The sequence below is a fragment of the Cyanistes caeruleus genome, chromosome 2 (genome assembly GCF_971803275.1).
Source record: "Cyanistes caeruleus chromosome 2, bCyaCae1.hap1.1, whole genome shotgun sequence".
Lineage (NCBI taxonomy): Eukaryota > Metazoa > Chordata > Aves > Passeriformes > Paridae > Cyanistes > Cyanistes caeruleus.
Window position 1 is genome coordinate 15,320,864 of NC_141702.1, and position 15,951 is coordinate 15,336,814.

Below are 15,951 nucleotides of genomic sequence, written 5' to 3' on the forward strand. Positions count from 1 at the left end.
AGCAAACTCACAGACCACTCCCAGACAGCACTGCACATTCCCATGGGACACAGACGGTGCAAGGACCTTAACTGAAGCTGGGTGGTAATTCCAACCTTGCAGGTAGTTTTCCTTAAAGTATTTGTTTTCTTTAAAGATACAACTGTTCTTTAAAGATACAACTGTATATTTAAACCCACAATTTTCAACTGTGAAATTCAAATAAGCAGACATAATTGTGGGTTTGAGATCCACAGGTCCCCACCAAATCCAACTATGACTCGGTGCAAATTGGCATGAGTTGTACTGTTTGTTCATGGACAACTAAGAGAATAGGAGGATATGGGCAAATGGGGACCTTAAATCATTACCCAGAAATGCTGTCAAAAACATAATCTTCTGAATTCATGTTGGCCATTCGGAGATTCAGCTCAGTAGGAAAGAAAACCTGGAGTAGACGAAACAACAATTAACACTGCAGCAACAAGAAAAGTCAGTATTAAATAAATACTCCTTACCACAGAACTTCTGTCAGGCAAATTGCTCACCAGAGAACAACTGAATTTTGGTTTGAACAAACAGGACACTTGAACAGTGTTTTAATCTAAACCTTTTGGGTGTCAACTAAGCACAACATCTCGTGAGCCTTCCAAGTCAGCTTAAGGCAAAATTTTAACGTTTTCCCAAATCTCAAAGGGCACAGCTACACAGCTCCTTGAGGTTTGGCTTAAAAATCAAAACATGGTTACGCTGCTATTTTCAGTTGGCATCATAAAACAAAACACACAGATTTTCTCACTCAAGGCCCCTACATAATCCAGCTGTTTTCCATGGACACATACCACACCTAGAAACTGGCAATAAGAAACCTTACATACAGTCACTTCAGCTTGGTACCTGCAAAGGCACCACTGAGTGCTGAACTCTTGCAAAACCTGGCTCTATGGATTGAGATAACTATTTCCACACTCTGCAAGCCAAAGCTTCTATCACCAGTAAGATTAGTCATTTGCTTTTGACAATGATTTGATGTTATGAAGGTTTTATTTACTAAGTTTTAATTATGCACCTTTCCGAGAAAGTTTTCTATGTCTAAGCCACTGGACTGATTTCTGACTTATGTAACAAGAATAGTTAAAGATGGAACTGGATCTCTCCATCCAGATCAAGACACACACACACACAGAGCAACTGCCTCTCTTGATACCTCTTGCACACCCTCCTTGAAAGTCTCCGAGAAGGTGGAGTCTGGTGTTCGCCTCTGGGAGTTTTGAGGCTGGGTGTTGGAACTGAACTGGTCAGGATTGAGGTTCCTGTCGAAGACCACCACCCGCTCAGGCGGCTCGGGGTGGTACACGCTTGGTGGGATGCCCACGGCAAAGCCATGGGGCTGCGTCTCCGTTTTGATGGAGTGGGTGGGCATCGTGGCAATTGAAACGGTGACCGTTGTGTCAGGGGTGGTGAGATGGCCTCGCTTGTCCATGCCCATCTGGGGGGTATGTGGAAGGACAATATTGAAAGGCACATTTTTCAGAACCTGGACTCTGTTTTCTCCAGCAGAAATGAGTGACTGTTCTGTCACGTTTGGGATGCTGTTCCTTAAAAGGGCAAAAAGAAATCAGGCATAAATGATACAGTTTATTTTCTCATTAAACAAGAGCTAGAAAGGTTTTTCAGCCTTTTGGACAAGCACAGCTGACACAAACTCCTGCTTGTGAAGAACAGCTCAATCCAAACTTGAAAAGCTGAGAAACTATTTTTTAAAAAAAACCCTTAACTCTTATCCCACTGCTAACCATCCCACCTTGGAGATGAATTACCCTGGAGCAAAGGGTGAGGTTCACAGCCCAGATCCTTACTGCTTGGAAAGCAGCAGTCCAAAACTAAGCACTTCCCACTGCACATTGGCGCACACAGGCTCCACGAAGCTGCTCTACGGCAGAGGGAGAAGGACTAACAGCAAGGCTGCTGCTCCTCTGCCCCAGGACTGCACACCCCTGGGAAGCGCTAATAGGAAAATTACACCCCTCACTTCATGCACAACCTCCCAAGAAAATCTGCACCAAGACTCCTGGGAGTGGTTTGCATAACTTGCTGCTCTCCACCCCACCGCACTCATTTCTGTCAGGACAACACAGATCTGTGGCTGAGCTGACCTCATAGCTAGTAGCCACTAAGTCAGCTGGCTCTCCCTTTCTCCCTCCCCACAAAGTGGTCCTGCCCTTTCCTTTACACCAATTCTCACATTCCCCTGTCTCCTTGGTGAGCCAGCTGAGTTTGCCTGGCTGGCAGAAAACTAGCCACCTTTTCTTCCCCTGTTTGGTGATGGATCAGTGTGAGACCCAATCTGGTTCAAGAGGAGCAGTGTAAACACATGGCTGGGAACCAGCCTGCTCTACTCAACAACAAGTCAATCAATCAGCTCAGCCAGACCACAAAACCTCACCTCAGGTCCTTAAAGCATTCTAGTTTGTCCAAAGGAAGAGGATGGTAGGAGTGGAAGCCTGGCTTGAGTAAACCTCCCATTTGTTATATTCACCTAATCAGTATCATCTGCTTGGGAGGCACAAGAGAAGGCAGACAGGTAGAGGAAGAAAGATACAAAGTTCCAGAGGATATAAAGGAAGTCCCCAAACAATAAAAAACCAAATCACAAGCACTTTGAAGTCATTCCCAGCTGGCCCATGCATGAAACAGCAATTCTACTGGTACCTGAGAACAAAAATCAGCAGAAAGCAACTGAAGTTACTGCATGAAAAAAGGAAAGTGTCCCCAGTGACCGCAGCCTGGGGGAGTGCCTGTGCTACCAGGCTGTGCCTAATGTTAGAGAGCAGCTTTTGCCAGGCTGACTATATAACATCAGCACACTAAAAGCAGACAGATGGCATTGAGCAGCAGTTTGAGCCTCAACTCCCCACACCATGGTTCAGTCCCCATCCTGTTTCTGGGGCAACATCGAAATCTGGGCCACAGAGTAAAAGCCAACAATTTCTCTCCTCCAGCACATCACCACAATGCAGCAAGTTACCTTCTTTCAGCAGCTTTAATGGTCCAGGAGGGAAGGGAGGAAATAGAGAAGCAATAATAAAAAATAATACCTTTTGCTAGGGTCTTGTTCAGGATGTTCTACCTCAGGCTTAGCTGTTGAAGATCTCCTCTCCCTTGGAACCTGGGAAATTGAAGACATACTATAATTCAATTCTTCCTCTCATACAAAAAAAATTAGCTCCTTAAAATTTGGTCAAATTAAGGAACTCCTGCTTTGGATGCCAGTCATTATTTGCATTACAGCTTTACCCATGTTCACATGGCTTTGGGATGCCAGGCCAACCGCAAGAGATGCCCCATGGATCCCTATGTGGCCAACTCAGTCATCTGTGTCAACCCTGACCTCTTGCCAGCACCAGGCACAGAAAACAATCCATCCATGATCGCCATGAGCACCAGTACTGGGGTGAGCAGGACCAAGAGATTTCCCAAGGTTTGCTAGCAGTGCAGGTTCTCTCCTCTGCAGGCTGGCAGAGTCCAGCTTGCTGGATGAGCTCAAAGCTTATGAAAGGATGCTGTTCCACAGCCACTTCTCCAAGGACATGTGCTTTCTATGCCATTCCCTCTAAGACCACTTGAGGCTTGCCTTTCTCCTCAGTGATCAGGGAATCTGGGGAACACCATATCCAGTAAGCATATTGAGATACTACAGCTCATATTTGTGCATGGCCACACAAAACACTCTGGCCCAAACTATATCAAACCTTTTATAAACAAAATGTACTCAGTACTTTGGATTTAAGACAGCTCAGTATTGCTCCTTGTATTTTATGTCACAGACAGGATTTGCCCTGAAAACACATAATCAAACAATGCCCACACACATGCCATTTTCCTGGCTGCACCACAAAACCAAGGCACACAGGAGAGGGTGAGCTCCTAGAGCTGTGGTGGCTCAGTTCCGTGCATGGAGCACATAATCAGCACTGCAGCAACTCAAACAGCTCTTGCAGCTGCTGGCACAAGCCCGTGGTGCTCAGGTCCACTCAGCCACACAGCAAGCCCACACAAGCTCTCTTGTCAACCCACATGTAAGGCCCAGGACTTTTGTCACCCTCATCACACCTCCTGAATGAGCAAAGCAAACCTCTTCTGGTGTACGTAGGGAGGAGTGAACTCCCATCACTCTCCTTTACTGAAGCCCATTCAGATCCTGCCTCCATTTGCCACATGCAGGGTGGGGAACCACCACTTCAGCACGAATGTGAAGGCTGAGGGCACACCACACAAACAGCGTTCTTCACTACACAGCCCTGCCTCAAAACTATGTCTTTGTTCTTACACAGAATCTGGAACCCCCAGAACTCTTAGATTTCCCATAGTAACCAGGAAAATTTGGAGAACCTCTAGCTGGAGACTGCTGGGAGGCCAACACTAACTAGCCATAGCAAAAGAAGGGTTTTCCGAGCTGCATTTGGCCAACACTCCCAAAATAATTTATATCAAAAATTTGTTTCCTATAAGGCCTTATTAAGCACAGTTGAGCAAGCCCAGTAGCCAAATGGAAGGAAACAAGTTTTTTGGTTTTACTGTTTTGTTTTTTTAATAGGAAGGTGATCTCATCAGCTGCCTTTAATATGCAGAGGGGGTGTATTAGAAATGCCTCAACGTCATCCCTCTATAATATTATGCCATAATAGCCCTCAATAAATCTTTCAACCTCCAGCCACTCTGCTTTACCCAAGCGTGCAGCATACCTGTTCTTCCACCAATTTTTTCTGTACACCCACCGATAACCAAACATAAGAGGAAACCCTGAATTAGGCATTAATGTACAGCAAATCCCTTCTGCTTTGCCAAGCATGAAGGATCAACATCAAAATTCTTTTTGTAATCTACAGGTTTAGAAATCAAAATTGATCTCGTGGATTAAAATTGTTCTGGTGAAAGCATGTTGTTGTTTCTTTTTTTTTTTTTTTTTTCCAAAAGCATAGCAAGCACAAAGCAGAAAGGCAGTTTTCTCACAAAATTAGCTGAATAACATCCACATTAGTTAGTCTGTGGCATTTTGTTGTATGTGTGTGTGGAGTGTTAATCTCCATATCAAGCATTATAAGAATATTTCAATATGTAAGACATGTTCAACTCTTAAAAGTGCAGGCAAGGGTTTTGTTTGCATCAGGCAATCTCTCCTAGTGCTTGAAGAACATAACTGAGGCTGGCAACTACGCTCCCTACTGTTTAAAGACACAAGCCAAAGTGCCAGGCAGGAGAGCCAAGTCAGCCTCCTGGCCTTCCTGCATGCTCAGCAAAGAAAAAACAGGCATCTCCACCTGGTGAGCCAGGTCACCGTAACACAGACATCTCAACACAAGCAGGACCCCTCCCTGCCTGCTGGTCTCCACTGACCTGGCTAGAGATAACTACCCTAGTTTATACTTTTGGTATTTGGGAAACAGAGCTCAGCAAAACGCACCCCATGCAGACCAGAATGCTCTGACTGCTCAGTTCAGCTATGAGCATCTAGGAAGGCACATGCCTCTGAGAAGACCACGAACATTGGGGAAGACAATCACTGCTATCAAAGGATTAACAGATTACAGCAGATGAAGCTCACTGAGGGTTACAGGGATGCAGACAGCAACTCTTTTAGGTGGACACTTCTGCCCAACATACCACCAAAAACTTGTAATTGGATCTTAGTATCAGCTGAGCAAAAAATTAATACATCAAAGCTCCAGCAAAAGCTAAAGGTCCACCAGAATAGGGATCATGTGAGCAAAAGGAATTTCTTTCTCCATGTATATTTATATTCAGACAGAGATACGATCCTAAAGTGACATTCTCTATGACTATTTCTATAACACATTGCCTCTTGCAGAACTTAGGGTCAACAGAAAAAGTGCTACTCAAGTTGAAAAGTAGAAAAACGCTACTTAACTTTTACATCAAGATCTAGGGGAACCATATTTTACAGAGCTAAAAATAAAAACAAATTTTCAGAATGAGAGACCTAGGTTTTTTTCCATTTAAAACCCACATTGTTTAATTGTGATCTGTTCACAGCTTCTGCAAAATCCTTTAGCAAATGACACCTTTTCCACAGGTGGAACACGAGCTCTGCTGGCTACCAGAGCGAACCCATGCCAATCTACCTTGTAATAATCATAGAGCAGTCCGAGGGCAGCTGCACTGTCTTCATCCCCATTGATGCTCATCATAGCTTTGGTAGCTGCTGTGAGGGGATTTTCAAGAAAAGTTTTCCAGGCCTCATCTTCATTGGTGTAAGGACGTCTCTGAGAGTAGAGAGAGTCATTCTGAAGAACCAACACAGGTCTTTTACTTGAATCATAAAAAAGAAGAAATAAAAAAGCCACCTGTTAGAACATATGAGAAACATTCCTAAAGTTCTTCAAAATTAGATGTCCCAGTTTCATGGGCTTCATATTCTGATTCAGTGTACTGCAAAGATTAGTCAACACAAAAAAGCCTAGAAACTTAATTCTGATCTCACTCATGCTCACAGTAAATCAGGATTAATTTGACCAAACTCAGATGGATTACACCAGCCTCTGCAAAAAGACAAAGCCATGTAAGAGCACAACTGACCTGCTCATGCTCTGAATCCAACCCAGAAAGAGTTACTTTCTAGCCAGCCACCTACAAAGCCTCCAGTACATCCTATGTAAAAATGCCAAGCTACAACCTGATACAGTTCCCAGGTGCATTAGAAAATGTGCATTAATGAAACATCTCTTTTCTACAGTGCTTTCAAATATCTTTACTCTCAGAATATATCTAAAAGCATCACCTAGAAGCTACAGATGACATAGGGAAATTGGTAAGGGGGAGTTCAAATCAATTTGGCAGTGCTTTTTTCTGACAAGGGGGAAAAAAAAACCAACTTACTGCCTGGTTACTATTGAAATAATCCAACACACTAGCTTGAAACACACTCATATGAGTGAGGAAAAAGGAAAAATCTGTGTTACTCCCTTTGTGCTATAGTGTGTATATATATATATATATATATATATATATATTTACTCTGAACATTTGGAGATCGCTAGGAACCAACAAACTCCAAAATGACTTCTACATTCCGTCCACAGACAAAAGCAAAATGTGTAGAAAATGTTGCCCTGACAGCCTAGAAAACTTAAAATTTTTTTGGTTGTATTGGTAAAACATATGCTTCATCTTTTAAGTCAGCTCAAGCCAATATTTAAATCTGACTTTTAAATCAGTTCAGTTTTCTTTCCAGTGCAAGTTTAACATTAGTTTACTGCAGATGGACAGGGGGAGAAGGAGAGGCTTTTTTATTTCCCTTAATAATCCCGAAGTTGACATTTTTAGTGAATTGGCCATGGTTAAAACAGAAAAATAATTATTTAAAAGCAATTAACTCCACAGAAAGCCCCCCACCACCTTCACATCCTTTTCCTAGCAGGGAATCCTTCTTTTCATCTATTTACCCAGATACACTCAGAGACTGAAATATACTAAAAATACAAAAAGTTGTGAAATAGAAAGTTGTGAAATACTGTAATCACTATAATCAGCTTAGCAGTATCCTACATTTATCACCACCTTCTACCAAAAAGATTGCAAAGCAAATTACGCATTCAATGCTTTATCAGTTACACAAGTCGCCCCACTGAGCTGCCATCAGACACCTTGGCTGAGCTGAAGGCACTGAAAGCAAGTGGGAGTTTCCAAGACTTGTAGGAGCACTTCGTGGCTATAAATCAGTATTATGTAGTTGGAAGAAGAGCAAACAAAAATGACAAAAGAGACAAGTTCTTGCATCAAACCCTTTCCTTAGGTCTTCATACGTACTTGTGTACACACTGACACAGACAGCAAACGCAGATACCTCTGGTATTGAGGACAGCTACTTTCTATCAAAGTGAGTTGACCCACAGAAGACAAAGCAGAATTTGCTTTAGGGACAACGCACAAGCTCCTGTTCTTATACAATATGATAAAAGAAATCTCAAATATCCACAGCAAATTGGAAAATTGTCCAGTTAAACTCACTCACAAAGAAAAAGGCAACTGAAGTAACCTGAGTGCAGTTCCCTTGATCCATCCCTGCTAAGCTAAAGGGCTAAATCAGACTTGCTGAACTCACAAGACCACTATAAGCTGATTCCCTCCAGCAGCCCAATACTCACATGGGAAGGGAGAATCATCAGAGAACCAAAAATACCGAGAACAAAAGCATCAACTAACCAGAAGCCTAGAAAATGCAAGACCTGTGTATTTTTGTGTGATTTCTGTGTCATTTAAAGACCCAAATTCAATGCACGTTGCCCTGCGGGTAACCCAGACACTTAAAAAAAGCACAGAAAAAGTTGTCTGCAGAATCATCAATAAAAGTGCAGTGTTTGACAGGAACTCACTCCATTAGAACCACAGCTTCTTTCAGGAAAATGAGAACATATTAAGAAGAGAAGGCAAACACAACTTTTTTTCCCAAGTTTCAGAAGGTAACTGGCATGCTGATCTCTTCACAGAGTAGTAGAATTCCAGCGGAGGCAGAAAATTAATTTTCACACAGCAGTTCTAATAATTTTGCAATTTTACTTTCCACGTGACCACAGTGGAAGCAGAGGAATAGTACAAAAACCAGAGACTCTCTCTCTGCCTGCGAGGCTTCCCCAGTCTGCAATTCTGTGCTCAGACCACAGAAACTACTCCTCCTTCCTTCACGATCCAGGACCATCCGTGCTGTCCCTCAGCCTGCAATTTACCTGGTGACGTTCAGAGCTGCCAGCCGTGCTGTGTCTGCTCCTGCACAGAACACACCTCTAACGCTGAGGCAGCACCGAGCATTTCTGTCACTGGCATCTATCTGTGTGCCAGAAAAGCAAAGTGCCTCTACCCAAATTGCTGCTCCCTCATCTACTAAGTGTCATTGGAAATAAAAACACCTATGAAAAATTCTAATCACAGGCATGAGTTAGCGAGCTGCTGCACTAGAGTCCTCTTCCTAGAAAGTAGCACGTTGAAACTAAAAGTTGGGTTTAAAATCCTACACATTCCCTAGGAAAGGAGTGCATTTAAGTCACCAATCATTCAAAGTATAGAAATTTTAGAATCGGTTCTTGACATCAAATCACTCCAGAGTTACCCCATTTTCTGGCACTTAGGTGTCCACGGCCACCGTCGGCAGATGGACACGGTGCAGCAGCAGACCCGAGTCCTTAAACACAGCCTGGGATCCGATTGAAGGCGACGTCTCGTATACAACACCACAAAGTTAGAGAACCCACGCACCTCGACCTCAGTTTAACTCTTTCAGGACCCAGTTTCGGCTACTCCGGGGTCGCCGCAGCCGAACTCGCCGGCAGCCGCCCTTACCTGCCGAAGTCCACCTTGCCGGAGGGATGCGCCTCGTAGAAGTCCATGGGGGCCGCTGCGGCCGCCGGGCAGCGGCGCGGGGGCTCAGCCCGGCTCCCTCGGCCCGGCAGCTCCTCCCGACGGCGCGGCCGCCGCCGCCGCCGCCCGCATTTAAGGCGCGGCCCGGCGGGGCGGGGGGCGGCCCCACGCCTCGCTGCGGGTGTCGGGTTTCAAAGCCGGCCCAGCCCCGGCGCTCGCCCCGCGGGGCGGGGTAGCCGCCGGGGTCGCCCCGCTGCACCTCCGGGCCCCCCCCGACGAGGATCAGCCCCCGCTCCCCCCGCCATTCCGCACCGCCCCGCCGCAGCCTCCGGGTACTCCTCCGAGAGAGGGGAGCGAGGGGGCGGGCCCCGCGAGAGCGGCTTCTCCGGCCCGGCCCCCGGGCGGCGAGCCCCTCTCGCCGCAGCCCCCCGGCGGGGCGGCAGCACCGGTCGGACCGGACGCGGTACTTCTTCCCCCGCCCGGCTCACTCACTTGTCGTAGTCCTGTGTCATGTCTGGCGGAGGCAGCGGGCGGCAGGACTGGCCGGGCGGGTCGGGAGGAGCAGCGCAGCGCACCCGCCGCTCCGACGGGTTTTCTCGGCTCTTCTCGCCCGCTCAGGTGCTCCCGCAGCCGCAGGTGGACGCGCGCCGCGCCGCGCCTCCCATTGGCTGCTGCGGCCCGAGGGGCGGGGCCGCCGCGGCCCCATTGGTCGGGCGGGATCGGGGGCGTGGCCGGCGCTGTGAGGGCTCCGCGGGCCGGAGCTCTCGGGCGGCCTTGGCCCTGCTATCCCTGCCGTGCTGTAAATGGGATTCCACTCTCCCTCTCTCCCCTCCCGTGTAACTTCATGTCTTTTTCATGTACTGCACCCACATTTAGGAAAATCTCAGCTCGCCACAGTCGTATGAATTGTCTTTGCTATAGTCTTGACCTGCGCCACGGAAGGTTTAGGTTGGACATTAGGAAGAATTTCTTGGCGGAATGAGCGATTTGACATTGAAACGGGGTGCCCCGGGAGGTGGTGGCCTCCTTGTCCTGGCGGTTTTAAAGAAAAGACAGGATGTGGAACTCAGTGCTTTGGTCTAGCTGACAGGGTGGTGTTGGTAATAGGTTGGACTCAATGACCTCAGGTATCTTTTCCAACCTCATTGATCCTGTGAATTTGCACAAGCTGCTGAAGGGCAGTAGAACCGCGTGTTAATTGTTGTCTCTCAGATGAACCCGGGTTTGGGGAGCAAGGGACATTTACAATGTGGCTAGTGCTGAAACTGCATCAAAATGCTCCAGTGTAACACCAGCAACAGCATCACAAACATCAGACTTATCCAAAGTGGCATGCTTGAAGTTAAATCAGAAAGATCTCGAGTTTCTCCTTGAGAAATAAAGGTGGGAGGTTGCTTGTCTAAGTAACAAGTTGAATCAAACCCATATAGCAACAGTGCTATCTATCAATATGTCAAGATGCTTCAGATAGCGACTGTAATTTAAAAGCATGCTCACTAATAAGAGGTCTCTCCTTCTAGGTCAAAATCTCTTCCCTATTTGTACAGGATATACTCCAATGCAAAATTATAGAAGAACAGCCAACCGAAGGAAATATGAAACTGAAGACAAACTTTAACTAAGGGTCTAATCCTGGAAGTTGCTTAATATCCTCTGAGTGGATTACAGTTATTGTACTAAAAACAAAATGCTTTGTTTGGATCTGCAAACATTGCCATTAGGATGGCAAAAGATAAATACCAATACTGAAGTCGGATCGTCAGCTCTACAAAATTAAATGAACTGATGTAAATTGTTCTTTATGACATGCAGTTAAAAGTATTCTATATTTTGAACTAATCTTTAAAATCTAATTCACGATTACATAGAAGAAATTTTCTTATCTGATCTCACATATGAAAAAAATACTGTCATCTGATTAAGAGGTTAGGAAGTTACATTTTTCCAAACAAGTATAACTTGCTTTGTTTCTGATACAAATTACCAAACCAGCTTAAAATCTCAAGTACTGGGAAGGCCTGCTGACATTCTTGGGTGTCATTCACTCCTCATGCTCCCTGCTTCTCTTTATAGAATTCTGGGATGTGCAGACGCAACAGCTGCTTTTTGGCACAGGAGCACACTTTTCTTTTACAATAAAATATAATACTGCCCTGTAGCCATAGGTGACCCAGATGCAGGATGTGCTGGAGTTCAGTCACATGTTTATATTGCACCCCAACTGCTAAAATCTTAGTGATGTGCCACACTTGATATTTCTACTTAACTTGAGTTCACCATGATTTTATTCCAAATAACTCAAAGCTGTTTGTCTCTGTGAAAGGGATGCCTTTTCTTAACAGCCTGATCCACTGATGAAAACTTGGTTATCTCCATAGCAATCACTTCCACATTCAGGAGACAATGATATAAACATGGGATTGTGACACCGCTGACTAATCTGCCGGTCACAATCTAGACACTGCAACACCACTTGTAGGTGTATTTATGTGATGTCACTAACCAGGTTGCATCACCACCAAGTAAAATCAGGCAAGAAGCACAAAGGGATTTAGCAGAGCTTTGGCTGGGGCATAAAGCCATGCCAGCCTCGTGGGGCAGTGCTGTGGCAGGACTTCCCTTGCCCCGTGCTGACTAGCTTTCCCTCCAACTTCATCTTTCTCTCAGCCCTTTCACCTCGAATTCACTGCTCTCCTCCACCTCTCATGCCCTTCCCTTAACCATTGCCTCAGTCCTTCCTTCAGTATTCTCCTTCCCCTCTTCATGCATTTGTTTCCTTTTAAATGAGTGCCACTCAAAACATGCAAGGAACCCCACCACACTCATACATCATTGGCACTCATCGGGCTGAGCACTGTCCCATCATGCTTGCCCCTCTTCACAGTCTGTCTTTAGGCATTGCTGTATAGAGAAACTGGGATTTATTCTGGACAAGAATTAGCTACTGTTATGACTTACCTAACAAATATGGGTTTAAAATCTCATACCTGATAATTATCATCTACATGCTCTGGTCATTCACACCTGTATAATAAACAAACAAGTTGCATCAGGTTTGTGGCAGTACTTTTGATTTCACAAAACACGGCAGGGAGTCAAAACAAGATACTTTTTGCTTAATCTGAAACCCTAAAATACAACAGCTGGGCTGCAGAGCAGGATGTAAAGAGCAGAGAAACTCCTATGCTTTTCGTTACACAGCACACCAGGCAAAATTTCCTTCTCTGCCAACAGGCCTCTGGTCGCTACGGGTAGACCTGGAAAAGTGAGCCCAAAGTGATCACTGACTCTTGCAGAATAAGCCTGAAGTCAACAAAGAGCTTAAAAAGAACACAAAAGAAAAGCCCAGACGGTTTTCATGAACTCAGTGGAAACTGAGGCAAAAGAAACAGTGGAAAGACACAGACAAGTGACAGTGGAAAAGGGAGCTGGAAATGCCTTGTAAGAAAGAGATGGAAAAAGCTGAGGGGGAAAAGGCATAGTAATAAATGAAAGCACAATGTGTGAAATATCAAACAAAGAAACAGTTTTCTTTCTGCTTCAGTCAAATCCCTATATGCAGTCTTGCAAACATTCCTTAAAAATTCTCCTTTTTGATTCTGTATTTATCCCTAAAGATTATGTAAATACTATTAAAAGGATACAGACTACTAAGGGTCAAGAGATGCAGTTCCATCAGCCTGAGGACACTGAATTTACTATAATATAAATTCACCAATTTTTCAGGAGCCTATATATTAAAAAAAAAGCCTGAAACCTAAAATTTAATTGACAGTAAAATCTTTAGCATGTCATCTGGTTTCACTGAGCACTTACCATCTTTGGTTGATATTGTGCTTCCTCTGGGACTGACTGTTGTGTCCATAGGTCCTGCCACACGGGCCCATACTGGTGTAGTGAGAGAACGGCATGTGCAGGCCCTTTGGTGCCCACTGTTCCCTGCCCAACCCACTTTGCTCCTCAGCACAGAAACCACACAGCTGCCCAGTTATGAGTTACCAATATCCTGGGTCTCAGTTCAGAGAACAATGGTTTGCCACAATTTTATACCAACACAGCACGACAGAAGCACCGCAGGATCGCAACACAGGCACTGAACACGCTTGGTGGCATTGTCACGGGGCAATGGCAGGGTCTGCAGCTGGTGAGCAAAGGCAGTGCTCCTTGGGACAATGGGGTGGTCTATGAGCTGACACAGAGTACTTCTACAATAGAGAGCAGTCATATGAGATTACCAGAGGAAAGTGCTTGTATTTTCTTCTAAAACCACCTGATGTATGGCTGGAGGCAGAATGTAGATGCCGAGGGCGGGGGAGGCATGTTCTGGCTCTGGAAGTACTGCCATTAATAGTTGTACAAGGGCAGCAGTAACCTCATGTGAGGACACCAGCTTCCATCTCCTGTTCTGGTAATCCTTACTTTTGTTCACCATTTCAGCAGTGAGAGATCTTTCACATATGCCTGTTTCCACACCTTGGTATCCCCTTCATGCTCTCCCTCATCTAACCTGGCCAGGAGCAAAGAGCTTCACACATGAGGAACAACAGGACCAGTAACTGTGGAGGAAATGCTGGAAAGCAAGCATCCTGCATTTAGCACAAAGACAAATGTAGTGAGAGACACTGCTGTAACCAACCCACAACCTAACATGCTCAGCCAGGCAATATGTACCACCATATGTGCTGGGAAGCCCATTCAATTTTGGATCAAAATAGAAGACTCATTACACAAAGTTATCCTGACTTTTCTCTGCCTGTGAAGAATAAAACTTAGTCCTAACATGGGGAAAGGACGATCTAGATGATCTAGGGGGTAGACACATTATTTGGGGATTTAACATATCCAAACTTTACCTGTCCCAAAAGTCCTATGGGTCCTGGCTCTTTTGCTCCCAGCCATGCAAGAGCATCCTCTTGAAAACTTACTACAATATCCTGAATTTTTATTCAGAACCAGCAGAAGTCTTATGTGCCCGAAACAGGAGAAAAGTTATTTGAGGGACTTTGAAGATTTCCAAGATGTTATGAGAAAGCAAGATACTCACTGCCTTGCCTGAAATACTGCATGAAGCTTTCTTAAATCTTCTATACACAGTTGTTTCAGGGGTTGTGCTAAAAATGGATTAGAAAATATGTAATTGCAGGGAAGCCCATACAATACCCTATGGCAAATAACTTAAGACTAGCATTGCTTACAGGCATTGGGCTTTGCCAATTCTCATTCTCTGGTTAAATCAGGTTCAGGGCCTTCACTCTGCGTAAGTCAAACACCTCTCCATGTCTGGACAACAGCAAAAATTTTGAAAAGAAAACTGTGTTTGACTAGGTTGATACCGAGAACACAGACACATTGAGGTAGTGAAAAACTAGTAAGGGTAATATACCAATTCTGCTGAAGGCTGTGCCTTTCAAAAGAAAATGAGACATGTGCCATATTTCTCCACCAAAACAACAGAAAGGTTGCATTTGGGAGAATTCAGAAAGCAAGGTTATTTTTGCCCATTTAAACACATTTTTTTGTAAAACATAAACTAGAAAAAAGTGAAAATTCACTTTAGAAGGCACATAAAGGTCTCAGAATAACTGATTTGCAATTGCCTAGGTTAATATTTAATTAAGTCTTCTCAGTATATACAGTTTAAAAAGTTTATTCTAAAAAAACCCACTTGCCTTTATCTATATACTTAAGAACTGTCATTCAAATTTTAGAGTAAGAAACTAAACAAGGGAAACCTCTTTTACTCACTATTACACGGGATCAAGTACAAAAAAGTAGCTGAGCTTTACCTGGGCGCTTTCAGCAAATAGTTCCAGAAAGGAGCTGTGATTTCCAGGCCGAGAGAGGAGGTGATTGGGCTGTGCAGACACCCTGCCCTTCGGCTATGCCCGCAGCTCGCTCCGCCTCCGGCTTGCACTGCCTGCATGCAGAGTAGCTGTCCCAGGAGAGCTCACTACACTTCACCGAAGATAAGGCACTCCTGGGGCTCGTCAGCTTCTTAAACACCATTACTCCAACACAAGGGTTGATTGATTAAACTGGATAGAGCTAACAAAAAGCATTTCTGGGGCACACCCTTTATTTTAAATCTGACTCTTAGCTTATGCTGTGTCCAGAAGGCACATGGCTCTTGATGATTAACTGCATGCTTTATGCCAGTTTATTAAAGTACAGCCTTAATTTAGTCTAACATCTAAGGGAGCTTTCTTACGTTTGTAACAATGTAACAATGAGCACAGTATTCTAAATTTGTGAAGCTCAGATTATTTACTACTACAGTAGTTTTAGAAGAAAGCTGCACCTATAATTGTGTAAGTCCTTCAAATAAAGACTTCTGAATTATATTGATCCTTTATGTATACCAAGATGTCTTTTAGATAGTTAATTCAAAACTTTAACAGGTATTACAATAAAAAGAATGAGATGCTTTCAGTCATTTGAGCCAGCACCGTTGAAAAGAGTGACAATACACAAAAAGCGTGTATTACACTTCTGTAGATTTTTAACTGATACAAATACTCTTCTAGAAAAGTACAAAGAATAATTTTACTACTTACGAATATTAGTAATTTACTCAGGTGAGGTCAAACATTATACATAATG

The 15,951-nt window shown here is 44.4% G+C and overlaps 1 protein-coding gene across 3 annotated transcripts in view; it reads right to left on the reverse strand.

Annotated features, from left to right (window-relative positions):
- Positions 1–15,319, reverse strand: part of GRHL1 (grainyhead like transcription factor 1) — a 46,815-nt gene extending 31,496 nt beyond the window's left edge. The window contains exons 1-7 of one of the 3 annotated variants that reach the window (XM_086875886.1): positions 15,138–15,319; positions 14,547–14,631; positions 14,396–14,462; positions 6,123–6,309; positions 3,078–3,148; positions 1,187–1,577; positions 351–427 (exon numbers count right to left, since the gene is read on the reverse strand). In XM_086875886.1, the coding sequence (XP_086732012.1) occupies positions 351–427; positions 1,187–1,577; positions 3,078–3,148; positions 6,123–6,188 (605 nt within the window). In that variant the 5' untranslated portion in view covers positions 6,189–6,309; positions 14,396–14,462; positions 14,547–14,631; positions 15,138–15,319. Of the gene's footprint in view, positions 1–350; positions 428–1,186; positions 1,578–3,077; positions 3,149–6,122; positions 6,310–9,333; positions 9,455–9,843; positions 10,384–14,395; positions 14,463–14,546; positions 14,632–15,137 lie in introns of those variants that run through there. The other 2 variants (XM_086875885.1, XM_023922586.2) reach the window with 2 other exon arrangements.
- Positions 15,320–15,951: the final 632 nt, after the last annotated feature.